We start from the raw sequence: 27,848 nt of genomic DNA, 5'->3' as shown, positions 1-27,848 counted from the left end.
GCCACATTTCACAGACCTTCATCACTCACCCTCCAAATCACCTGGGCAGACTCTGTCCACAGAAAAGATGATCCAGATCAGATTATCTTTGTTATCCCTGTTTTTACAGGTAGTGGGACCCTCTGTGCAATGGGATGGCAGAGCAGCACAGGGCAGGCAGGGCAGACAGACACCCCAGGAGGTTACAGAAGGGCACAATCACTCTGCTATTTTGTGCATAACAATTTCTGATGCTCCCTTTGCCTTTTTGACTCAGCTAGAACATTTTTCTCATTTTCCATTAAATTACAATGACTCCTGGGAGTTGTTTTCCCTATTTTTTCCCCTGTTTTTGTACATGTGTAGTTATGGCTGTTTGCCTTCCACAGATATTTGTGTTATTAATTAGCAGGTTTGGGAAAAAGATGCCAGGAACCACTGAGGACATCACGGCCCCAGGGTCATCAACACCCCAGTTTTGCTATAACCAGATTCAAGATTAAAGTGAAGCACATTATATTTTCATTCATACAATCTCATTTATCAATCTTATCTAAGTTTAAAAGATGCTCCTATGGACTCCTCATAGGCAGAAATTTCTCCCATATATCCAACCAAAACTTCATGAGGTTCCCGTGGTCCCACCTCTCCAGCCTGTCCAGGTCCCTCTGGATCCATCCCTTCCCTCCAGCATTCTGACCACACCACACAGCTTGGTGTCTTCTCCCCACCTGATGTAAAACTGGGATAACAACAGCTTCCTTTTACAACTTTAAGGGTAACTTTGAAAGAAATTGGAGAGGTGGGTTTATTAAAAGACTCTTAGAATACAAGGAATATACTGAGAGGAGCTACTGGCCCCAAGCAGAATGCAAATAAAACCATTCCATTTTAAACCTCATTTTAAACCAGCTTTTTTCAACTCTTCTTTCCCACCTCTCTCAGGAGAAGAAAGCAACCCCAGCACATTATTGTGCCTGACTTAAAAAGGAGCATTCAGGAGGAGATGTAAACAGATGCTCTCTTGCTCTAAAAATCAGCAAACTTGATTTCAATTCCAGTTTATATTCTGCCTCAAAAATAAAGTTTCCAAGGAAAAAAACCAGCAGCTGTTGCTGGCGCATCAGGGATGATGATTTGTTAGAATTTCTGGCTAGGTGGGTTTTCCAGGATCTATTCTGACCCCTGTTTATCAATTCCTACCCAAGACAGAACTCCGTGGGATGTAATGGATCAGATCTGTTTTATTTGCATCATCTCCTGAGTTTAGGTATTAGGGAATTTTTGCAGTGGTGTAACACTCAACAACTTCCAGCAGAATTGCCAAAAAATTAAGAAACAAGTTCTGCAACCACCCCTGAGATGCCTCTGAGAGGGATTTGGTCACAGCAGAGTGTGACCACTCACACAGCTGATTTTCAGTCTTGTTCCTCCAAACCAGGAGGGTGCAGCTTCTCCTGGGCAGGCACTCAATGCAGAGCTCCCAGGAAAATATAAACCCACACACACACTGAGGGGCTGCAGGGCATGATTTTGCCTCAGAATGTGGAATTATGAGGCCCTGTAGACACCAGAGGGAGTAAAAAGCTGTTTTTCCCACAGTCCAAGCTGCCTCATACACCCACAGCACAGTAAAGGTCCTGCCTGAGGACTCAGGGTGGAAAAATCAACAAGCCCATGGATTTCCCCTTGCCCTGCTGGAGCTGCACGTTCTGTTCCAGCACCTTGTGGTGGAATTTGCTTCATCTGCTCCCTGTGCCTGCAGAGGCATTTGGTGCCCAGCAGCTGCAGCTTGGTCTCCTTTGTCCCCTGCTGATGGCACACAGAGCTCAGGAATGTCCCACAGAGGGACATTTCTTTCTTTAAAGGGCATTTCTCTAATTAAAGTCACCAAGATCAGATCAGAGACACACAAGGAAAATTTAAGACACTTGTGACAGAAATTATCTTAATGCTCTGAACACCTGGAAGATGCCACAAGCCCCTGATAAAACATCATCCGTTTCAACAGAGAATGTAAAAGCAAGTTCTGATACAGCCCTTGAAGTAAAAAAAAGACATGAGAAACCCAAAGGCTGAACTCTGGACAGAACAGACAATGCAGAGCAACACCCAGCAAGGAGAGCTGAATGCAAATTCCAGAATCTTGCAGATGGGGTAATGAATATGCTGCTTTTTGACCTTTTCTAAATTCCCCATTTTCCTGAAGGCTCTCCTATTCCCCTCTAGCAAACTTATCAGCTGGTTTCACTCATTCAAGAGCAGTTTCCTGATAATGATAAAGGGTTTTTTCTAACCTTGTGAGTATCTGTAGGATGAATTAAAAAAAACCATAATCAGTGAGCTGAATTGTGTGGCTGTGGCAGCTGCCTTGGAGAGATTCAGGAATTCAGAGCACAGTCCAGAAGAGATAAGCTTTAGGGAACACACAAGCTGGATGCTTTAATGACCATTCTGCACTAAAATACTGGAGGTCTGACAGCCTTCTTGGCCTTTACTTCTAAATGTTAACTACCAGCAGTTGGCTCAGCATCATCCTCCCCTGGCCAGGACAACCCTGTGCTAATTAACATTTCTTCATCAACAGCCTGTGAGAACTCTGACTGTGTGTCACTCCCAGCACTGCAGAGAGAGCAGTGAAAAATGGAAGTATTTTTGACAGAGTGATGGCACAAGTGGCAGCTTCCACTTGTGAAAAATGAAAGTGTTTTTGCCAGGGTGATGCCAGAGATCCCTGCACACTGCTGGCCCCAGAGGCAGCACCTACCTTGGCGGAGCAGCAGATCATCCCTCAAGAGGCAGATGTAATAAACACAGCCAGGCTGGGCATAGTGGGGCCGAGGGATCATGGGAACCTCCTGCAGGGAAAAAAGAAAGCGAGTTGTGAGATTTATAACATGGGAAGTAGTTGGTTATAGGTTTTTTGTTATATAACTTTCTGACCCAATAGGCTGATGTTAAGAGAGTTTATCTTGCTTTTTTGATTTGTCACTTTTATTTCTTTTTATTGTAATGTGGGTATTTTTGTCTAATAAGGTCTTATTACATGTATGTAATATGTAATAGGTAACATATTACATATATTTTTATTATAACATCTAAATTTTTAGCTTATTTTATACAATTACATTACTATACTACAAAATTTTTTACCATCTTATTATAAATATATTTAATATAGTACATTATTATTATATATAATAGATATCATATATATAATATATTTAATATATATTATATATGTTTTTATATATATGTGGATATAGATGTGTTATAGACATATTTTCTTACTTAAAGAATATTCTTACTTGTAACTATAGAAGCATAAGTTTATGATTTTTCTATTCAATGTTTGTATATTTTGCTTTTACAATTATCAATTTCTAAGGCTACAAATCAATCCCTCTTGAGTCTGTGAAGATTTCTATCTTTCCAATTCCCACACCGCCCTATGGAAATACACAGAGAAAAACTGAGAAAAAAAACAGAGAAAAACTGACCCTTCATGGAACTGAACCTAAATCAAGGAAGCTTCAGCAATCCCAAAAGATACAAATTCAAAACCCAAATACAAAATAAACCCCTAAGGAGCTGCTGTAGTTTTATAAGAGTGATAGGAAGGAGAGTTTTGTTTTACCCTGTTCACAGCTCGAGGTTCACACTGCTCACACAGGTAGTGCTCAACGTCTGAGTTCACACCCATGCAGTCACAGTGCTGCCACACCTGGAAGAACAGGTACAGCTCAGTCACAAAGTCCCGGCACAGATTACAGCTGCAAACTGCATTTTCTCAACAAATATTAAGGAAAACAAGAAAATAATCTTCACAGAGGAGATTTTCTATGAACTATTTCACACCACGTCAGCAGACAGACAAGATCTCCACACAACAGAAGCATCTTTGCCTTCCAGACTAAAAAACCTCACAGCAACCCAGCACCGCTCGTGTCTCTGAAGACCCAAAACCCAGCAACACCCAACACCCACCATGCACTTTTCACACTGGATCATGAGCCCCTCGTCCTTGTAGAGGCCGCAGATGCAGCGGATGACGTCCTCGTCCTTCTCGTGCCCGTTGTCCTTGTCGCACACCGAGGTCTCGCTGCTGTCGGCCTCGCTCGCCGTCTCCCCCACAATCTCGTCGATCTGGGCCGAGGCCTCGTGCCGCGCGTTGTAGTAGGCCTTGCGCAGCCGGCACACATCCCGCCCCGTCGGGGACTTCCTGCCGTAGTATTTCTGCAAAAATCACAAAAAACCCCAAAAAAGCTTTATTTCCAAGTCCTGTCCTGTTTAGCTCCTGTCTGAACACCGGGGAGGCCTGGTGGCCTCTCCATCTCCCTCCTGACTCTGGCCAGCGCTGGAGTAGGCCTTGCACAGCCCACCCTGTTGGGGACTTCCTGCCATAGTATTTCTGCAAAAATTACCAAAAAAAACCCCAAAAAGTGCTTTATTTCCTATTTAGCTCCTGGGAGGGGTTCTTCCTACAGCTGCAGCCTCAAAGCTGGGGTGGTGTCTCCATGTCCCTCCTGACCCTGACCAGAGTAGTAGTAGGCCTTGCGCAGCCGGCACACATCCTGCCCCATCAGGGACTTCCTGTTGTAGTATTTCTGCAAAAATCACAAAAGACCCCAAAAAAGCTTTATTTCCTGTTTAGCTCCTCTCTGTGCACACCTGGGAGGGATTCTCCCATCAGCTGCAGCCCCAAACCTGGGGTGGTCTCTCAATCTCCCTCATGATTCTGGCCAGCACTGTAGTAGGCCTTGTGCAACCCATACATGTCCTGCCCCGTCGGGGACTTCCTGCCGTAGTATTTCTGCAAAAATCACAAAAAAACCCCAAAAAAGCTTTATTTCCAAGTCCTGTCCTGTTTAGCTCCTGTCCATGCACACCCGGGAGGCCTGCAGCCCCAAACCTAGGGTGGCCTCTCCATCTCCCTCCTGACTCCGGCCAGCGCTGGAGTAGGCCTTGCACAGCCTGCCCCATCAGGGACTTCCTGCTGTAGTATTTCCACAAAAATCACAAAAAAACCCCAAAAAGCGCTTTATTTCCGAGTCCTGTCCTGTTTAGCTCCTGTCTGTGCACACCTGGGAGGCCTGGTGGCCTCTCCATCTCCCTCCTGATCCTGGCCAGAGTACCTAGGCCTTGCACAGCTGGTGAATGTCTACCCCATCAAGGACTTCCTGCCATAGTATTTCTGCAAAAATCACCAAAACCCCCAAAAGTGCTTTATTTCCTGTTTAGCTCCTGGGAGGTGTTCTCCCTACAGCTGCAGCCCCAAACCTGGGGTGAGGTCTCCATGTCCCTCCTGACTCTGGCTAGCAGGTGCATGGATGTGACACAGGCAGGGGAGGAACTGAGAGCAGACCTGGAAGGAGGATTTGGGGTGATGGGGTGACCAAAAACTCAACGTGCCCTGGCCCTGTGTGTTCACAGCCCAGAAACAACCCCTGTCCAGGGCTGCATCCAAGGAACATGGGCAGCAGACCAAGGAAAGGGATTTTTCCTCTCTGCTTGGCTCTCCTGAGACTCCACCTGAGGTGTTCTGTCCAGTTCCAGGGTCCCCAATGTAAGAAGGACATGGAAATGATGGAGCAAGTCCAGAGGTGGCCACAAAGTTGCTGAGGGGACTGGAGCCAGGCTGGGAGGGATGGCAATGTTCAGTCTGGAGAAGAGAAGGTTGTGGGGAAACCTCAGAGCCCCTTGCAGGACCTGAAGGGGCTCCAGGGAAGCTGGAGAGGGACTGCTCATCAGGAACTGGAGTGACAGGACAAGGGGGAATGGGTTCAAACTGGAAAAAGGAAAATTTAGGTTGGATACATGGGAGAAATTCTTCTCTGTGAGGGGGGAGAGGTCCTGGCACAGATGCCCAGAGAAGCTGTGGCTGCCCCTGGATCCCTGGAAGGGTTCCAGGCCAGGCTGGACAGGGCTTGGAGCAGCCTGGGACAGTGGAAGGTGTCCCTGCACATTGCAGGCGGTGGAATGGGATGAGCTTTAAGGTCCCTTCCAGACCAAACCATTCCATGATTCTGTGATTCCATGACATCTCACACTGAGAAATAGGGTACCCCTTCCAAAAGAAAGAGAAATTTCTTTAGATCAGCTATTCATGAGTATCCTTGACCTTCTCTGTGACCTAAGGCAGGCAAGGCCTCATGATTTGCTACTGAGCCTTCATCAGGAATGGATCAGCACAAGTTCTCTTCCTCCAGAATAAATTTCTTCCTTTATTCCTGTAAGGGCATTAAAGGAGGGCACATCCCTGCTGCCAGTGCAGCAGCTTTCAGGCCAGACAGAGCCTCACCTCTGCATTCCTGAAGACCTTCAGCATGTCCCCATCAAAAGCTTCCACAGTTTTGTAGTAACCAGTCAGGATCTGCTTCTCAATCGTGGCAAGGTCCAAGGGGTCAGAGATCTTTTCATAATAGTCTGCATTTCTACAACAGGAATGTTGGCACAATGTCAGGCTCAGCAGCAATTCCCACCGTGCAAATCCACCAGAGAAAGCAGCTCTGGGAAGGCACCACTTACTTTTTCTTTGGGGGCAGGTTCAGGAGAGGAGCTGCCAGCGCCTGCCTGGAGGAGTCTGCAACAGCAACAGAGCTTAGTGACATCACTGGAGTGAAACTTCCAAGGAAAAGAAAATTACAACATTCAAGCTGGGTTAAAAAAAGGCTTTTCTGTTATCTGAGCCACGGGGAATTGAAATGCTTCTGCATTTCTAGATGTTGGTGCCTGTAACTGCAGTACAGGTAGCACAAGGATGACAGTTTTTGATTTTTTCTGGAATTTTGAAAAATCAATTTCAAAGGACCGCAACATCTGCAGATTCTGGTTGTAAAGCAGAGGGTTGAGGCTAAGGCAAAGTGATTATTGGTAAGGGAAGAAATTTTAAAAAACAGGAGTGATTTAACACCCCATATTTTTCTAGCATCTCCTATCCCCAGAGCCCGTTTCCAGAGGTTGAAAACATACCCACGGAGATTTTTTTAAAGAGAATCACCTTCACCTTTGTAGGCTATGATGCTGTCACATATCTCCTTGAAGATCTGAGCCAGGCGGGCGGCACGAGCCACCTCGAGGTTCTCCTCGGCCGCCGCCAAGCGCCGCGTCCGCACCGAGCGCGACGTCTGCAGCGCCGAGAACTGGGTCATGAACACATCTGGGAGAGGAGCACAGGGTCACCTCCACATCACAGAGACACCTTAGAATACTGCCTTTGTGTAAATATTAATATGGATTCTGTATGTGTGGTGTTAAAGTAACTTTGTTATAAAGATACGGTTTTTATTTCTTTATTATTTTTATTTATTTTTAAGCTTGGATATAGTAGTGAAATATAGTTGATATAAGTGAAACAGCATTGATATGTGTTATAGATATATATTATAATATTGGCTTTTTGTAAATATTAAAGTGGATTCTATATGTGTGATGTTGAAGTAACTCTGCTATAAAGATATGGTTTTTATTTCTGTCATTAATTAACCTTAGACATAGTAGTGAAATATAGTTGATATAAGTGAAATAGCTGATGTAAGTATGTGTTATATATTATAATATTGGCTTGTTGCAAATATTAAAATAGATTCTATATGTGTGATGTTAAAGTAACTTCTTTGTAAAGATATGGTTTTTATTTCTGTTGTTAATTAAGCTTAGACATAGTAGTGAAATATAGCTGATATAATGAAATAGCACTGGTATAAGTATGTATTATAGATATATATTATAACATTAGTTTTTTGTAAATATTAAAGTGGATTCTATATGTGTGATGTTAAAGTAACTCTGCTATAAAGATATGGTTTTTATTTCTCTCATTAATTAAGGTTAGACATAGTAGCGAAATATACCTAATAGAATTGAAATAGCACTGATATGTGTTATAGATATATAATATTGGCTTTTTGTAAATATTAAAATGGATTTTATATGTGTGATTTTAAAGTAACTTTGTTATAAAGTTATAGTTAATATAGTTTTTATTTTTGTTGCTAATTAATCTTAGACATAGTAGTGAAATATAGCTGATATAATGAAATAGCACTGATATGTGTTATAGATATATATTATAATATTGGCTTTTTGTAAATATTAAAATGGATTTTATATGTGTGGCGTTAAAGTAACTTTGTTATACAGTTTTTATTTCTGTTGTTTATTAAGCTTAGATGTAATACTGAAATAGCTGATATGTGTCATAGATGGACATTATAATACTGGGAGATGCTCCACCCAGGGGGAGGAGCCAAGCATTCCTACCTGGATCCAATCTGAGGTTTGGGAACACCACAGCAGCCTTTGCCCACTGCATTGCCAGAGGAGCAGCTTTCTGCTGCCCTGCATTGCCAGAGGGAGCCCAGGCCCATCTGCAGCAGCCCTGGAGCTGCAGAGGAAAACTCCCCCCTTGTGCAGGATCCCTGCTGCAGCAGCAGCACAGCTGGCACTGCAGGAGGGCTGAGCCCCCATGGGATGGGGCTGTGCCACCCCCTGACACACAGGGGCAGGGCAGATTCTGACTCAGTGGTTTGATTTTTCACATTTGTATTTTTATTTTTCCTAGTAAAGAACTGTTATTCCTATTCCCATATCTTTGCCTGAGAGCACCTTAATTTCAAAATTATAACAATTCAGAGGGAGGGGGTTTACACTTTCCATTTCAGGGGAAGCTTCTGCCTTCCTCAGCAAACCAAGACAAATATATACCAAGGTTGCAAGTTACTCATGCCAAGAATGGATCTACACAGAGTTTAACTCTTTGTGTGCCAGGGTGGCCTCACCTGATTTGATGTTGCCGTCGTCGCGGCAGATCCCGTTCCAGCGCGTGTACAGTGACGAGCTGTGCATGCTGTCACTGTGCTTCACCTCCTCCTGCTTCTGCCTGATCTTCTCCCAGTTCCGTACCAAGAACACGTGGTGTTTCAGCACAAAATTCCTGCAGGGATTAGGGAGCTATTCAAGAAGCTCTTTTTACTGGAAAATTAATTCTTTAATGTAGGGAAAAGCTGGATATTCAGAGGTGTAACCTGTGCATTCTCTCCTCAATGGAGAGGAATTCCAGCCTGGCTGGTCAAGGAGAACTAAAAGCTGCATCCTCAGCAGTTTCAGGATGCCCCATCTTCTTGAAGAACATATCAGTATTTGCACAGCACTCCATTTCTGAGGCAAATCCCCCTGAAATCAGCCCTTACCTTTCCCTGTTAGACATGGGCTTCATCTGCAGCTGAGGTGTCAGCCTGGTTGGGGCATTCACACTTTCACTGGGTTCCTCAGGGATGTGGCCCCTCTGGAAAACAGATTGTTCTGATAGACAGGAAAAACTGTGCCAAGAACTCAGCACAGCAACCAAAGCAGGCCCTGAGACAGAACCTACAGCTGTACTCAACTGTATTTCTGTTTAAAGTTTGGGTTTCTGTTTCAAGTTTAAAATTTACAAATACCCCAGGTTTTGGTCTGGTGGCACAGACTGATTTCCCATCAACCTCATCCACCCAAACTCTGTCTTTGCTACTTACTCTCTTCTTTAGTTTGTGCTTTGACTTCCTCTTCTCTTTTGACCTCCCAGGTCTTCTGTGGGTGCTCACAGTCTGGTTGCTTTTGCTTGAGAGTCCATTCATGCGTTGACTTTTACCCCCAATTATTCCTCTGCATTTGTCAAAGCCACATTTGCAGAGTTGCTTCGAGGAAAAAGAAAAAAATCCGATAAACCCCAAAGGTCTAGATTTTCTCTCAATATTAAAAACAGCATTTTCTGCCTAATACAACATGATAGGTTTTCTTGTTTTTACACTTCACAGAACTGTTAGGCCTTAGTGAGATTTTTCAAGGTTTCACAGTGGGGTTTTTACCTGTTTTTCAACATTAAATGAGTGGAAGTTGTAGTCATAGGTGAGCTCAGTCCCAGCAGGCATGTCCTTCAGTGCATACAGCCCGATCCGATACACACCATTCACAGACCTGAGGGGAAAATACAATCAAACACCCCAAAAATTCAACATAAAATAATTTTTGTGCACAGAGTGGCAGTGCTAGAGACAGGCAGCAACACCTCTGCTGTGCCCAGGCTTATGCTTGTGCGGTTCTTTCATTTATCTCTTACAATAAACTTTGAAAGCTAAAAAGAGAACACCACATTTAACAAGAGTAGTAATGCCAAGTCTCCCCACCCTCACAGGGAACATTTCCTTTCCAATATTCTATCTAATCTGGCAGTGAGAAGACATTGCCCCTTGCCCTGCCACTCGAGGCCCTTGTAAATGATCTCTCTCTATCTTTCCTGCAGCTCCTTCAGGTACTACAAGGACACAATTAGGTCACTTGCAGCTCTTCTTCTCCAGGCTGAACAGTCCCAATTCTCTCAGCCTTTCCTCATAGCAGAGCTGCTCCTTCTCTCTAATTAATTTAGTGCCTCCTCCAGACCCACTCCAGCAGCTCCACGTCCTTCCTCTGCTGGGACCCCAGACTGGAGGCAGCTCTGCAGGAGGGGTCTCACCTGAACAGGGCAGAATTCTTCAACTATTTTATTTTGAGTTGGATTTTCAAATGTAAAACTTTACTATTGTTTAAATCTAGAATTATCTGAGAACCATGAGTTACTTTGATGTACAGTGACTCCTGTTCCACCATCTGCCCTTCCCCTGCAAATCACTCACTACAAATCCCTCAGCAGTATTTCCTCCTAAGTGCTGGTATGACACAGGGTGTGCTGGAATTCCACTATTTCCTTTTTTCCTGCTTCAAAAAAATATTTGAATTGTCAAAACAAAGGGTTTATATACAGATAGATTATTTTAGAGCATTACCCAGGCTTCAACCTTTGCAGCAGATTAAGAGTGTGAAAACCAGCAATACTGAGAGGGAAACAGCCCAGTGTAACCAGTAATGCTGGGGGGGCAATGTCCCAGTGTGACAGCCAGCAGTGCTGGATCTGCCAGCAAACTTGAATTCAAAGCATCCAGCACTCACCAACACTACACAACTTCTCCTGAGCATCGTGAGCACCTGTAAGGATTATTTCCAGCTCGATTCCCTATTGATGCAGGGCGACTTCACCATAGGTAATAATGTGCTCTGATTCCATTGATTCAGGAGGCTGAACAAATGCTTTATTAAGCTGTACTATATTACACTAATACTATACTGTATTAAAGAGAGAGATACTATCCTAAAGAGATATTATACTAAAGAGATGCTATACTGAAAAGATACTAAAGAAAAACCCACCTGAGACAGTCACAACACAGCTTTGACCCAACTGGCCAATCAATCCAAACAACCATCACTGGTGTCTAATTAACAAATCACTTTGGGTAAACAATCTCCACAATATATTCCACATGTGCCAAACAACAAGAGTAGAAAGTAGAAACAAGAATTGTTTTCTCTTCTTCTCTAAATTTCTCACTGCCTTCCCCAGGAAAAATCCCAGAGAGAATTATGTCTCTCTCTGTTCAGAGAATGTGAATACCACAACTCCCCTCCCTATTTTTAGATCTGACTCCCTCAGCTGAAGTGGTTCTCCCTCTCTCTGGGTACACAGGTCTTGCAGGGAGCACAGAATCCCCTCGCTCACCATTTCTGCATCTCACAGTTGGGGTTGCAGCTGTGGTTGATGAAGCGAGCCTCGTTGCCCATGCGGTAGCTGTCGATGACCATGCCGCTGTCCAGGTTCAGGCAGTAATGGTCACTGTGGTTGTGGTACTGCTCAATCATCCTGTTCCTGGGGGGCAACACAGGGGGAATCTTGTCATTCTGCTTGTCCCCACACAGCACACAGGGAGTGGCACAGTGAGAGGGTTCTGGTCCTAGGTTGGAAACGGGTGTGTGTATTCTATTCCTATCTGTGGAGCAGTTATCTTCTGTTCATTGGGCCATTCTCTTTATCTCTTCCACAATCAACCCTCTCTCCAGGAGACATCTTCTGTTAATGAGCCGTTAATTATTAATTATCTTCTGTTCATGGGTCATTGAGTGTCCCTGCAGGGCTGATCCAATTCCATCATCCCATGGGGAGATGCTGCGCCCAGGGGAGGAGCCAAGCATTCCTACCTGGATCCAATCTGAGGTTTGGGACACCCCAGCAGCCTTTGCCCCCTGCATTGCCAGAGGAGCAGCTTTCTGCTGCCCTGCATTGCCAGAGAGCACCTTAATTTCAAAATTACAACAATTCAGAGGGAGGAGGTCTACATTTTCCATTTCAGGAGAGGCTTCTGCCTTCCTTAGCAGACACCTGTCTTGTCAAACCAAGACAGTTTTGAAGAAAAAGCAATGATAATCTTTTATATTTTATAGAACACTACACCTAGAAATGGAGGAAAACCATTATTGTACCTATTTTTATAAGTCAAGGCCACTGACAGAGCTTGGATTGGAATTTAGAAATTTGGTCTTCTGGAATGCTCCTTTTTGGATTCTGCAGATGATTCGTACACATTTCATGTATGGAAGAGAAAATGCAAGAGTGTACATTCCTTGGGGGGTCTGTGTATGCACATGTACAACAACCAGCTTAATTCTGGGGAGTGGGCAGGTTCTGGAATCATCCATGGCTCACAAGAGCACAGGGACAGGAGTCAGAGCTTATTTCTATATGAAGAGAATGCAGCTGCCTTCTGGTGGAGCTCTGAGAGCAGCAAGTCCCTCCAACCTCAAATATCCCATGGAGTTAACAAGACAATTTCTTTCTTTCAATGTTTCCACTTGTTCTTTTTCCTTCACATCTTTCTGTGGGCCCCTTCCAGCCCCACTCTGCCCCTCAGTTCCACCTGGAGCAGCCCAAATCCTGCAGAGTTCTCATGTCAGATCCAGCCACTTGTGGCATTTTGCATTTATTGGGCAGATGAGGCAGATGATCCATTTCAAATATTAATCACCCCTCAATACTGGGAAAAACTTGGTTAACCAAAACCCCCAGAATTCTAAACCAAACCCCCAAGAATTCTAAACCTTCCTTTTCCCCCTCATCCTCCTTTTTGTTCCAGCCTGAGGATATCCCAGACACAACCAATAAAAATTTCTCAACCTAATCAAAACATGCACGACCTAGAGTAGAAATTATAATTACTACTAAATACCATAAAATATGTACCAATGTTACAAGTTACTCATTGCAGGGATCATTACAGTGGATTTACACAGAGTTTAACTCTCCGTGTCCCTAAAGGTCATTTGTGAGCCTTCCATGCTAAATGCATTCTGCATTTATAGGGCAGATGAGGCAGATGATCCATTTCAAACATTAATCACTCCTCAATAGTGCACTGGGAAAAACTTGGTTAACCAAAACCCCCAGAATTCTAAACCTTCCTTTTCCCCTTAATCCTCCTCTTTGTTCCTGCTCAGGATATCCCAGCCACGACCAATTAGAATTTCTCAATCTAAGGAAAACATGCATGACCTAGAGTAGAAATTATAATTACTACTAAATACCATAAAATATGTACCAGCGTTGCAAGTTACTCATTGCAAGGATCTCTACACTAGATTTACACAGAGTTTAACTCTCTGTGTCCCTAAAAGCCATTTATGAGCCTTCCATGCCGAAGCAGCAAAGAAATATTTCTACCTGAATTCTTGCTCACTAACAACTTCTCCCAGGTACTCGATGATGAACTGTCCTGCCTTCAGGGGCTCTTTGGTGCGGATGCCCCAGCCCTTCTCCTCAGCCCTGAACCTCTCCAGGCACTGCACCCACTCGTGCCGCTGGATGCGCTGGTTGCAGCACTGCTCCCCGCAGGGACACGTGTTGGGGGAGCACTCTGCAAAGATCATCCTGCAACAGACAACACACAGCGTGAGGGGAGGGGAACAGGCCTTTGCGATCTGTCATGTAAGGAATAAAGTAATAAATATAAAAATAATTAAAAAATAAGTTATAAATAAAATAAAAAGTAAATTGATATATGAAATCAAGATATAAACATAGAAATCATCACATAAGTAATATATAAAATAATTCATAAATGTATAAATATATAAATCATATATATATTTTTAAAATAATTGTAAATACATATATAAATATATGAATATAAAATAATCGATATATAAATGCATAAAATATAAAAATAAAAATATAATATAGAAAATAGAAAATAAAATATTGTATATTAAAAATATTATATATTATAAAACAAATATTTATAATATTTATAATAAAATAAATAATCTTTATAGAAATATAAATATATGAATATGTAATATATTAATATATAATTATAATAATGTATAGTTGTAATATATCTTTTATATAAATATATAAATAAACATGTATATAAATTATATATATGATTGATATTGATATATAAATCAATAATAAATCAGTATAAAATCACAGAATCACAGAATTTCTAGGTTGGAAGAGACCTTTAAGATCATCGAGTCCAACCCATGTTCTAACACCTCAACTAGATCATGGCACCAAGTGCAAGATCCAGTCTTTTTTAAACCAATTTATAAATCCATCTAAAAATCAGTATTATATATATTATGTATATATGAATCAATAATAAATCAATACATAAATAAATAAATCAATATAGTAAAAGAAGTTATTCAAGAACTAAAACGCATCTTGTTTTCAAGGTGCAATTCACACACTGATTCCCTTGCCAGCTCTCACTGCTATTCAAAGGGCAAAATGGAGATTTTAATGGGATCTTCCAGGGCTGGGGCCTCACCTGCTTCAGGTGCAGCCCCTGCAGGTTGTGCCCCTTTGCCTGCCCAAGGCCAAGTGGCCACTCTGAGCCCCCCAGAGCATGGGGCACAGCCCAGGGGGGACATCAGCTCAGGGGTGACACCAGCCCAGGGGGGGACACCAGCCCAGGGAGGGACACCAGCCCAGGGGGTGACACCAGCCCAGGGGGGACACCAGCCCAGGGGGTGACACCAACCCAGGGTGGGACACCAGCCCAGGGGAGGACACCAGCCCAGGGGGAGGGACACCAGCCCAGGGGGGTGACACCAGCCCAGGGGTGACACCAGCCCAGGGGTGACACCAGCCCAGGGGGGGACACCAGCCCAGGGGGGACACCAGCTCAGGGTCCCCAGGAGCTGGAGCTGCTCCACCATCCCAAGGCTGGGGCTGAGCTGGGAGGGAACTGGTCTGACTGGGAGCACTGGGAGCGTGGGGGGGCCAGCAGGGACAATCTGGGGGGGAGCCCAGAGCTGCTCCAAGAGGCTACAATTGGGAATTTCCCTCCCTGTGATGCTGCCTTTGTTGGTGAGGTGCACCCAGCACAACTCTGTTCCCAGGAGGTGATGAGAAATAATCCATTTCTAACCTGTTCAGACAATCCTCCACACAGCCCTTCCCACTGTCATCCTCTGGTTTCTTACAATTGCAGGTGGTGGCCTCGTAGCCAGAGAGAGGTTTGACATCCACATAGACATCTGGAGGGAAAAAAAAAATAAAAAAAAAGAAAAAAACAAACCCAAATAGGGAAAAGAATTCTTTTCAGGTGAAAAAAACAGAACTGTTTATCTACAGTATTTTCATTCCAATCAGTAAAGCAAGTGGAAGTGTCTAAAGTGTCTTTGGTAGGACAAAGAGCAGGACAGAAAGGAGGGTGTCACATGAAAATTCCACAGTTATCACATTTTAGTAATAAGATTTTACTTACTGGAACGGATTTTTTTATAAAGTGGGACATCTGGCTTTTTATACAACTAAAAGGAAGAGAAAGAAAATTTTAATACATTGCATAAGTGCATCTGTTATTCAAAAGGATCAGGGAAATTATGTTCTGTACATAGGCAACTGTTCTGTAATCATTACTAGAAATCTGTGTTCTCTTCCCTAGGCTCAGACTGCATTAACAAATAGGTCACAAAAAGGACCTGAATAAGTAGAATTTGGGCTTGGTGAGACAGTGGAGCAGTTTGTTCACCACTTTATTTATTCTGTCTGCCCAGAGCAATGTGGCAAACAGCTGTCCTGAGGACAGGCTCCTCTGAACAGGGCTTAGAAGAAGAGGAATTATTTATACCTACTTTGGAGAAACCATCTTTGGTGCAATCACCATGTGCCAATGCTTAAAGAAGTGAAAACAAAAAATCAAGGTGCTGATTTATCAAAGTGACTCGATGATCTTAAGGGGTTTTTTTCCAATCTAAAGGATCCTGGGATTCTCTAAGAGCTGTGAGTACAGGGGGGAGCCATGAGAAATGCAGATTCATCTTCTCTGCAGATGGAGATGATGGGAAGGGAAAGGAGAATTTACATCACAACTCATAATTTCATATATATTCCAGCCTGTCAAACAAGTTTTAAGGAATAATTTCCAATTATTCTCTATTTCACACACATTTCCTGCACTAAGAGCCTTCCCTCAGCGACCCTTGTGACCCACAGGGACAATCCAGACATCTCCACACCCCTGTACAGAGAAATTCCTCTGCAAGGGCCTCCAATATTCCAGGGAGAGCTGGAAAATGTCAAAGTAACAGATTCCATGTATTTATTACTTATAAAATACTGAACAGATGAGACAGGCAATTGTTAATATATGGCAAGAAAGTGCTCCTGAGTTGAGGATCAGATTCCAGGGGTGCTGGGAGTGCAGCTGGAGCCACAGCACCTGGGAATGTGTCCTGCTCATTTACACATCTGAGAGCACTTTCCCACCACAGAGCTGAGAGAAGATTCCCCCTTAAATCCTGTGGTAAATCACTTGGTGGAAACATCCCAAGCAATAAAAAAAAAAAAATCCTATTTTTAAGCCTGCACATATTTAAAGCTCTTTAAAAAGAACGACGACTGTTAAACAGTTTCTCTCCTTTCCTCAGTATGAAAATTTCAGCTTGCAAGTGAAAAATAAATTCCACTCTGCTGGGATTGATCCAAGAAAAATAAGGCCTGAAATTTCTCAGTGCTGCTGGCAGTACATCCCAATTCTCCCGAGGCGTGTCTGAAACCAGCTCCCCACACAGCAGCACTGCCAAAATAAAAGTCTGCAGCCAAATTAATGACTTTTGTCAGAGCAGAAGCTCACAGGGTTGCTATTTTGCAGGAGCTGGAATAATGGGAATTTTCACCATGAAATACACATGCAAATCCCTTTTCCCCTCACACAGCTGGGATGTGTGAACAGGCTCTCTCTGAGTGCTGCTGTTTCCTTCTGATCCCAATCCTGGCAAGCCCTGAGTGCTGCTGTTTCCTTCTGATCCCAATCTTGGCAAGCCCGATGAGTTCTTATCTCCTACCTGGTTGTGTTTCCACTGCCAGAGGATGTCGTAAGGCAGCTGGAAGTCGATTCTCTTTTGTCTGAGGTACTTCCCTGAAAGCACAGAAAGGTTTGTAAGGGGCACACGCTCCCTGAGAGAAGGGGAGCAGCTCCCAGGCGCCTGGGCAGGCTCTGGCAGAAAGGAGAGGGGCAGAAGCCTCAGAGAACGTTCTGGATGTCAGGGCAGGCACAGGGAGCCGCCCCAGGACACAGAACCGGGTCCTGCTCAGGAGGGGCCTCCATGGGCAGCGAGGGATGGGAGGGAGCTGAAACAAGTGACCACAGCACTGACCACAGCACTGACCACACCTGAAACAACTGATCACAGCACTGACCACAACTGACAAGTGACCACAGCACTGACCACACCTGAAACAACTGATCACAGCACTGACCACAACTGACAAGTGACCACAGCACTGACCACAGCACTGACCACACCTGAAACAACTGATCACAGCACTGACCACAACTGACAAGTGACCACAGCACTGACTACAGCACTGACCACACCTGAAACAACTGATCACAGCACTGACCACAGCACCTGACAGAACTGACCACAACCCTGTGAGAGTGTCACAGCCAACCCTGGACAGAACTGACCACAGCATCTGACAGCACTGACCACACCTGAAACAAGTGACCACAGCACTGACCACACCTGAAACAACTGACCACAGCACTGACCACAACTGACAAGTGACCACAGCACTGACCACAGCACCTGACAGAAATGACCACAGCACTGACCACACCCCCTGTGAGGGTACCACAGCCAACCTCAGACAGAACTGACCACAACACCTCACAGAACTGACCACACCTGAATTAACTGACCACAGCACCTGACAGCACTGACCACAGAATCTGACAGGACTGACCACAACCCTGTGAGGGTACCACAGCCAACACCTGACAGAACTGACCACAGCATCAGATAGGACTGACCACAGCACTGACAGAAATGACTGCACCTGACAGCACTGACCACAGCATTGACCACACCTGAAACAAGTGACCAGAGCCCTGACCACAACACCTGAAACAACTGAGCACAACACTTATCAGGGCTGACCACAACACCTGACAGAAATGACGTGCAATACTTGACAGGACTGACCACAGCACCTGAAACAACTGACCACAACACCGATCAGGACTGACCACACCTGAAACAACTGACCACAACCCTGACCACAACACCTGACAGGACTGACCCCAACACCTATCAGGACTGACCACAGAACCTGGCAGGACTGACCACAGCCCTGTCCTCAAAGCTGACATGTTCTCCTGAGTTTTCCTGTGCACACCCCAACACTTTAACACCCAGGACAGGACCTGCACTGCCCATGCAGGCTGGTAAATCACAATACTGTACTCAAAGAAATCAAATCAGTTTTGAAAGGAGTCTCCCAGCCTGTTCCCGTGACCTTTACCAGAAGAGATTTAAGAATGAATTCAGACTTGGCAAATACATTCCTCGATTTTTTGGAAAGGCTTCAAGGGGATCTGTATTTTCAGCAATAACTGCAACTCATTTTAGACAGGAGTTCCTGCTTTCACTGCAGATTTTGGCTCCATTCTTTCATTCCCTGTCACCCCTAAAGGACACAGACCCATTACATCATCCACACCAGTCCCCAGGGCTGACACTGCTTAGTTCCAGCCAAGATTCAACATTCTCTGATCATTTTGCTGGAATCCTGTGTCACAAAACCACAGAGTGCTTTAGGATGAGGTGTCAGGCCCAAGCTGATTTTTTTCCCCCCAGCTTTTTTAGCTGTTAACAAATGCCTTTATATTCCTCCAGCAACGCTCTGTGAGTTCATATAAATTCACATGCATACCCTCACCAGTGGAAAATAAAAATGGTAATGTTTTCCTTACAATTTACCCCTAAATTACTTTCCATTTTCAATGCCTTATTCATCCCTAGCAGGTTCCAGGAAAGAGCTAGATCTGCTGGGAATTTGCTTTCACTTCTCTGACCTCAGCAGGCCAAACAAAAGGCTCTTTCAGGTGCCCTGGCAGGGTGCCCCCAGCACAGGGAAGGTCCCCCCAGCCCTCCCTGAGTGTCCCCAGGGCAGAACCCCAGCCCTGGTCACTGCTCTGGGGTTAAACCATCCCCAGGCAGCCCTGGAGCCACAGCAGGGCAGGACCAGCGGTGTGGGTTGGGAACCTGGTGAACCTGGTTTTATGAAGCCATTCAAAAAGGAGCTGAGCAAGGGCACATCTTGAAGGATTTCAATTGTCACTTTCAGCTCTGAAACCTGCTCTGTGGCTCCTGATTCACACAGATCTGTGCAACTGCTCTGCCTTGCTGTGCAGGGAGCCAAAGAGTTCAGTTACAGGAGACAAAGCAGTGACAGCTCGTGTCTGATGGGACAAAGATTCCTGAATTCCACAAACCTGCTGGGCCTGACAGGACTTGCAGCAAGAATCACAGCACTTCAAAAGCTGAAACAATTGCCTGGGAATCAGGAAATTACTCAATCCTACCAGGGTTAACCTGAGCTGCAAACAGTGGAGCTCTGCACCATCCCCCCTGCCCCAGGAGAGGCATCCTGAGCTCCATCCCCTCCGAGGGCCTGGGACTGCCTTGGGTTATGGAGTGTTCAAAGCCAGGGACAGGGTTTGGAGCAACCTGGGCTCTGGAATTCCATGGAACAAGGTGGAATAAGATGACCTGTAAGGTCCCTTCCCACCCAAACCATTCCATGATTCTGTGAAATCCTAAATCCCATTTTTTTCCTACCCGAGACCTAGAAATGGGGATGAAGTAAAACCAAAGATAACAGCAAAGCTTTTAATTCTTCCACCCTTTTATCCCTGTGTAAAGACAGACACCATTAATGGCATGGGGACATGGGGGAATTTATCATTCCAGCTTTTTGGGATTTAAATGGTCATAATTCACTTTGAGGTGGAGAATATTGCTCTGCATTTCATCCAAGGACTATCACAGTTAAAGCAGGTTTTCAACTAGAATGGTATTTTCTGACACCCAAAAAAAAATCAAGAGCAATGTTTTAAGCTAAAAAAAGCTTCTTGAGTCAAACTGGGGAACACAGGGGGATGAGTTAGCAAAGTTCATGTGCCAAAAGGCACGAGTGACCTGGCAAGGGATAAAAAGCAGAGAAAAGCAGAAGCTGTGCAGCCCCCTCAGGGCCACATTTATCTCCCACCAATGAAAATACAGATGAGGTGGTACCCACCAACGTGGATAGGGGCTGGGAAGAGCCCGTGCTCGTGCTCCCCTGGGGTGTATTCCAGCTTCTCCTTCTTCAGCTGGATCAGGCGGCTCTTGGGGCTGTGGAGAACAAGGACAGAACCAAAATGTCACAATGGGCATCATCTGTCACTTGCAAAAATGCATTTTCTGCTTTAGGTAAGGCACAGATGTCTGGAGCATCAGGCAGGAGAGGAATAATGGAAATGGCCAAAGAAATGCTCTCCAGGCTGCCTGACAAACACTGATCCCAGCCCTCCTACAATGGGGTTTTCTCCATCAATGCTGTTAAGGCAACACTCAATGGGGCACCATTGACATTAAATGCCCTCCATGTGATCTAAAAGTAATAACTAAAGCTACACAAATAAAAGAGCACCAGCAGATTGTGTCTGGTGGTTTTGCTGAGGAACATGTAGAGCCCTGCTCTCCTGAGAGCAAACATTCATCTGCTGCCCTTTAGAAGGTTGTTCATCAGGAAAGGCAGAAAAAACCCCAGAAATCAGAGTGAAAAAAGCAATGAGACCTCCCTTTGAAGGAAGAAAAATAGGAGAATGGAATTAGAATGGTTGTATGGGTCAGGCAGGTGCCAGCTCTGTAATCTGGTGTTTAGAAACATCTCCTCCTGGCCAACCAACAAACCTTGGAAAATAGAATCTGATGTGGTTATATTTAGAACTCCAGTCCTGCAACATTCAAAGGAGACTTCTAAATGTTAACTAGACCAAAGATGAAATGTCTACTGAAGTTTACTGAAGTTTTTAAAGGGATTTATTTTAAGAACTGGACAAGTAACAGAAAGATGGCTCAATAAAAAAAGTGATATCATTGTTTAACTAGCGAAGGGAAAATGTAAGCTGAAAACAAATTTTGTGATACAGATATCAACAACTGGAAATACTTAAGAAATTCTTCCCTGTGAGGGTGGGGAGGCCCAGAGCAGCTGTGGCAGCTCATCCCAAACCCGGTATGAGAGCAGGGAAGAACTCAGCACGTGGAGCAACAGGCAGAGGGAAGACAAAGCAGCCCTCTGTGATTTGTCACTTCCCCCTGCAGAGCAGGGGAGGAGCAGCTCCAGTCTCTGCTCTGTGTGACAGTGACAGCAGCCCAGGGAATGGCCAGGGGAGGTTTAGGATGGATTCTCAGGGAAAGGTTCATCCCCCAGAGGGTGCTGGCACAGCCCCAGGGCTGCCAGAGCTGCAGGAGGGTTTGGACACAGCTCAGGCATCAGGGTGGGGTTGTTGGGGCTGTGCACAGCCAGGAGTTGGACTCTTTGTGGGTCCTTTCCAACTCAGGAACACTCAAATCCCCAAATATTTACACTAAAGAAAAGGAGAAGACTCTCTCAGCTCCTCCCCTAAGGCAAGAGATGAAACTGGGAGATTTGAACTGTGTACAGCAGTGCCAGACCATCCAAGTGGCAAAGTTTTAGCACATCTCTTTAAAACAGACAAAATTCAAGTGGCCTCACGTTGCTCACACTGAGATCTTTGTTTCTTCCTTAGTCTTGACCCTTTCACTGGTTCCTTCTCTTACTACAGACAGAGATTACAGCAGGAGCAGCTGATAAACTGCACTGGCAGTTTCCCAGTGGTCTCTGAAACATTTTAAAGTGGTCTGTGACATTGTGAGAAGGTGCCAAATTTTCTCTCTTTTCAATCTGTCAGATGATATTGGAACAGAAGCACAAATTCCTGACTTCAGCTGATTTGTTCACACGGCATTAGAAAATGTGTGACTACAAAGGGAAGGGAAAGAGGGAGGTGTCCACATTCTAGTGGACACCAGGCTGCAAACCAAGCAGTGGGAAAAATAAAGAAATGCTGGATCTTTCTACCCTAAACATCTCAGAGAAAATAGAGATGAACTTCACTGAGCTGTGAAATGAACTGGGTGCATAGCTGAAATTCTTTCACACAGATGACGATCACTTGTCACCACTCAGCCAATGAAAACAGGAACCTACAGACCCCTTCTCTGCCCACTGTGCTCAAATCCTGCTCAGAACCTGCACACATCCACCTCTCCCAGCACCTGCATTGCCAGGACCATTTAGACTCTTGAATAAATCTCTTACCATCTTCAAAACTGATAACCAGAAACACTTCCAGACTGCTCGAGGCTGCTTTCTGACTGGGGTTACATTTCACATCCTCACTGGGTCAGCTTCTGACAATTACCATCACATCATTCTCCACAGGCTTCAATTAAGCTGATGGTTTTATTTCACCTACTCATGAGTGGCAGCTCTTTACGGCTTCTAGGTGAAAAAAGAGTTTTCCCTGGATTATCAGAGAGCAGTTTTGCTCTGTTTCACTTACTCTGTTGTTTTGTAGACATCAGAGTAGAGCCCAGCCTTCTGGTATTTCTTCTTTGGGGGTCGAGGGGCTTTCTTCTCACGCTGGGTCAGAGGAGGCAAAGGCTGCTCAGGGGTTTCAGATTCAGGTGGTTTCCCAAGGGCCTCTTGTGGACTGGGAGGTTCAGCTACTGTCTCAGAGAAACTGGAAGAAAAAGTGGAGATAAAAAAATCACCTTCCCATTAAGATCATTTCAAAGTATTTCATTATTCCTCTCTCGAATCTGGTCAGCAGAAAAAGTTCATGTTTCTGAATTTCTGGGTGACTCAACTGCTTAAAAAATGCAACTCAACGATCATGATCAAGTGGGGGTTAAGTATAGTCACAAGAAAAGTATGATTCTTTTTAGCGATATTATTATTACAAAAAGAATGTTGTTTGTACTGCTAATGTTTATCCTTGGAGCCTCAGCTGAGTAACTCAGAAGGCAGCTCTTGCTCTCTGCTTCTGCACTCTGGTAACCCTTTCCTGAGCCTTCAGGAGAGCCACAGAGCAATTCCTGAACACGTGGTGCCAGCAGCACCCTCACAGCTCCCATTTCTGGAGAGGAGAGCTCCTGACAGAGATTGTTTGTTGATGGATTTGGGGATGAGTGTGAGATGATGAGGTAAGAGAGATTTTTGGGGCGTGCCTTTAGCAGTGACTGCACAGGGGCACCCCCTAACTCCTCCTTGCTGCTGTAGCTTTATTCCTTATCTGCTGTACATCACTTGATCTCATTTTACATCCTGTGCTGCCTGGAAGTGTTTGTGACCTACATGAGCAGATCCCACGGCACACACAACTCCTCAGGGCTCCTTATTCCACACAGGATAAAGGAACAATCTGTGGCACCTCATCAGTTACCAACTCCTTGAATATATCCTTTTGAATATGACTCTTTTGGATCACCTGAGATTCTCATTTCTGGGTGTTTTCAGCACCTGAGGAAGGACCTGAACACACTTAGGGCTGACATGTTGGTTGTGGCAGCAGCTCTCTGCTCACAGAGAGCAGGCACAGACTTTCCCAGGCATTTTCCTGGGGAAGCTGTGAGAAAACTCAGAGAAAGAATTAAAACAATTCTTATCATCAATTGCTACACCCTGTTGCTAGACACATGTAGAATGTGTTATGGAGATTTGTTTACCAAAGAGTAGTTTCTGGATTAGACACTAGTAGTAGTGTTTGGGTTAGTTAACAAATTAGGTTAAAGCTGTATCAGACTGTCTAGAAGAAGTTATAAGTTTTTTAAAAATATAGTATAATATAGTATAAAAGAATAAAACAATAGTTCAGCCTTCTGCATCATAGAGTCAGTGCTAATTATTACCTGGCTGGGGGCCTGCTGCCACAAATAGTAACTCTGAATAGACCACAGTTGGTTCCCTCTCCACTGAACTTCATTATTGCATTTGCATTTCCCCCAGACGCTGGAAGGAAGGAATGATGAATCTGATCCCATGTTTTCAGAAGGCTAATTTATTATTTTATGATACTATATTATATTAAAGAATACTAAACTAAACTATACTAAAGAATAGAGAAAGGAAACTTACAGAAGGCTACAAAGATAATAATGAAAACTCATGACTCTTTCCAGAGTCCTGACACAGCTTGGCCCTGATTGGCCATTGAGTCAAAACAATTCACATTAAACCAGTGAAACAACCATCTGTTGGATAAACAATCTCCAAACACATTCCAAAGGAGCAAAACACAGGAGAGGCAAATCAGATAATTATTTTTTTCCATTCCTCTGAGGCTTCTCAGTTTCCTAGGAGAAAAATCCTGGGCAAAGGGATTTTTCCAGAAAATGTGAACGCTACACTTCATAAAATCAAACAGAAGATCCCCTCAAGGACTGAAACATTCTAAACCCAACCGAGGTACGAAACTGCAAGGGAATCACCTCTTATTGCTCTCCTGCTCATCTTCAGGCAGAGACTTGTGCCTCTTCCTGGCCTGCTCCTCGGGCAGCCACCTCTTCCTCTTCCAGCCCTTGCGGTGCTCGGGGTCGAGGCTCACGCTCTGCACCACGGCCTCGATGACGTCCGTGATGGTGTCTGGGCCCAGGTGCAGGGGGCTGCTGCTGGCCTGTCTGTCCTGCAGCTCCTGGCTCACCATCCTGGCGGCCTGCAAGGCCTGCATGGACACCACGGCCTGCATCGGGTACTTGCGCGGCCGCCCCGGCCGCCGCTTCACGAAGTTGTTCCCCGTCCTCGACTGCCTCTGCAGCTTTTTGGCTTTCAGGATTTTGTTGACGTGGTCCAGATTTTTTTTTGTGGCCAGGATTTTGTTGTAATTGCACATTTTCCTCGCTTGCCTCTGCATGGCCTCCACCACGCTCCTCTTGAGGTGCCTGGGTGAGTAGGAGCCGGGCAGGCGCTCCTGCAGCAGGGAGATGCCCTCGGTGCCGGGCACGCTGGCGCTGCCCAGCCCGTCCTGCTTGCCCAGGGCTCGGTCCCGGGAGTGGCTGCGGGCAGGGCTGGCCGAGGGGGGGCTGCCCATGACCCCCTCCAGGCCTTTGTCCAGCGGGGGGGGCCCGTCCTGCTGGGCCATGCGCTGCAGCAGCGCGTCCACAGAGTCCTCAGGCGCCGGGGCCAGGCGCGCGGCCCGCGCTGGCACTGCCGCCCCTGAAACACACACAGGCCTGCAGCTGGTGAATTAGGGTTCAGCTTCTGTGGCTTTCGTCTGGTTGTAAAGCTGCAATTCTTTGGTGTATAACTCTAATAATACGGTAATTCGATATATAATAATATTATATATAATATAGATAACCTATATAATCTATAATAATATTTCTCTATAAAATATGTTATTTTATTATATTATATTTATATAATATAATATAATATATATGCTAATAATAAATATATTCTGCAAATATAAACATTATATATAATAATATTATATAATAATATTATATATATTAATACTATCTATCTATAATATATAATCTATATGCAATATATTAATAATATATTATATTAATAATGTAATGTAATGTAATGTAATATAATATAATGTAATGCAATGCAGTATAATGTAATGCAATGTAATATAATGCAATGTAATATAATATGACATGATATAATATAATATGACATGATATAATATAATATGACATGATATAATATAATATAATATGATATGATATGATATGATATAATATAATATAATATGATATGATATGATATGATATGATATGATATGATATGATATGATATGATATAATATAATATAATATAATATAATATAATATAATATAATATAATATAATATAATATAATATAATATAATATAATATAATATAATATAATATAATATAATATAATATAATATAATGTAATATAATATGACATGATATAATATAATATGACATGATATAATATAATATGACATGATATAATATAATATAATATGATATGATATGATATGATATGATATAATATGATATGATATGATATGATATGATATGATATGATATGATATGATATAATATAATATAATATAATATAATATAATATAATATAATATAATATAATATAATATAATATAATATAATATAATATAATATAATATAATATAATATAATATAATATAATATAATATAATATATCTGCTTTAACAATATATAATATTAATATATAATATATATTATAATACATCTAATATATAGATCTAATATATAGCTAATACAACAATATATAATATGTATTATATAATGTATAATTATAGTTTATATATATTATATAATAGAATAATATATAATAATAATGATAGATGGTAATAATCTAATTCTTAGTGTATAACTCTAAACTCCATATACAGTGCTAGCTACAGCTCTCCCATTTTGGGCAGACACAACAATTCCTCTCCAGGCCTGGCAATCAAGGACACCTCACTGCCTCAAGCCTCAAGAAATGTAAACAAAAGTGAGTTGGGTGGAGTAAATTTGGGATAAATTACTTCATTACCCGAAGATGTAATTGGAACATTAACCCCCAATATGCAAATGGCCCAAACTTATACAAGTGTGAAAACCTGTGACCCATCATCCATTTTTAGCAGGATTCATTTGCCCAAAATGTACCTGAAAGCCCTTCAACAAATATATCAACTTTTTATTCTCTTCATTTTGTCTGGCCTCTGGTTTTAGGTAGCCCAAGAAAGAATTAGAGTGGGGATGGGACCAAAACCACGGAGCTAAAACAAAATAACTGCATCAGCTGACAGCATTTGTGTCCTGGGACTGCCCAGAACATTCCCTGAAGAGATTCTGGAATATGGACAAGGACCCAGTGACACAAGTCAGTCACATTTTATATCATCCCTTCTAACATACAATTATTTTCTCTTTATCCCCACATAATCCCTCATTTCTAACAGCAAAAAGCAATGAGGGTTCACACGGTCCTCAAGTTTCTTTCTATTCAGTATTAAAAATACAAAACCCTCTGTGCACATAAAAACTCAACCCTGATAAAAAATGGAGCAACATCTAATATATTTTTTAACTCATTTTTCTTTTTTTTATAGGTTGGAAGCACTGAAACAAATATTTTCACTGCTCTTGCGGGGTTTTTAAGTGGGTATATTCAGATGAAATAATAAAGATAATTTACCCTTTGTTTTCTCCTGGCCTTTAGAGGCACGTGGGGATGGAGCTGGGGCTCCTCACCTGCTCAGGGAGCCTCAGGCAGCTCCACATCCCATGGAAAATGCTCCTGGAACTGCTCCAAAGGGCTGGGGCACTGCAGGCTCTGCTCTGGGACAGCTGCAGCTCCTCCCTGACAAACCCCCTGGAACCCACACACATTCCACACGCAGGGAAAACACAAACATGACTGATCTGCTCAGCTGCATCAGCACCTCGGGGGCTTTGAAGCTGATAAACTTGTGATTGATGTCATTGCAGTGCTCCTGCACAGAGCACTGCTCGCTTTAACACTTCCTGCTCCCCGTCACAGCAACTGCAGCTGCCCCTTGCAAGGGGTGAGGGCAAGAGAGGGATTGAGACAGAGGAAAAAGGAAGATTCCTTTCCCACTGCAAAGGGCTTTCTGCAGCACAGG

The 27,848-nt window shown here is 43.6% G+C and overlaps 1 protein-coding gene across 1 annotated transcript in view; it reads right to left on the bottom strand.

Moving 5' to 3' along the window:
- The window catches only part of ASH1L (ASH1 like histone lysine methyltransferase), a 68,982-nt gene that overhangs the window by 6,667 nt on the left and 34,467 nt on the right, over positions 1-27,848 (bottom strand). The window contains exons 6-23 of the mRNA XM_030965178.1: positions 24,685-25,408; positions 22,758-22,937; positions 20,423-20,517; positions 17,182-17,255; positions 15,600-15,645; positions 15,261-15,369; positions 13,544-13,750; positions 11,552-11,698; positions 9,828-9,936; positions 9,495-9,656; positions 9,171-9,265; positions 8,760-8,914; positions 6,986-7,138; positions 6,508-6,562; positions 6,281-6,413; positions 3,967-4,215; positions 3,617-3,703; positions 2,747-2,837 (exon numbers count right to left, since the gene is read on the bottom strand). Coding sequence (XP_030821038.1) covers positions 2,747-2,837; positions 3,617-3,703; positions 3,967-4,215; positions 6,281-6,413; positions 6,508-6,562; positions 6,986-7,138; positions 8,760-8,914; positions 9,171-9,265; positions 9,495-9,656; positions 9,828-9,936; positions 11,552-11,698; positions 13,544-13,750; positions 15,261-15,369; positions 15,600-15,645; positions 17,182-17,255; positions 20,423-20,517; positions 22,758-22,937; positions 24,685-25,408 — 2,871 coding nt within the window. The remainder of the gene's footprint in view (positions 1-2,746; positions 2,838-3,616; positions 3,704-3,966; positions 4,216-6,280; positions 6,414-6,507; positions 6,563-6,985; positions 7,139-8,759; positions 8,915-9,170; positions 9,266-9,494; positions 9,657-9,827; positions 9,937-11,551; positions 11,699-13,543; positions 13,751-15,260; positions 15,370-15,599; positions 15,646-17,181; positions 17,256-20,422; positions 20,518-22,757; positions 22,938-24,684; positions 25,409-27,848) is intronic.

This window comes from Camarhynchus parvulus, chromosome 25, assembly GCF_901933205.1.
Source record: "Camarhynchus parvulus chromosome 25, STF_HiC, whole genome shotgun sequence".
In the NCBI taxonomy this organism is placed as follows: Eukaryota; Metazoa; Chordata; class Aves; order Passeriformes; family Thraupidae; genus Camarhynchus; species Camarhynchus parvulus.
The sequence above is the reverse complement of the archived record's forward strand: the minus strand, read 5'-3'. Positions and strand labels throughout refer to the sequence as shown.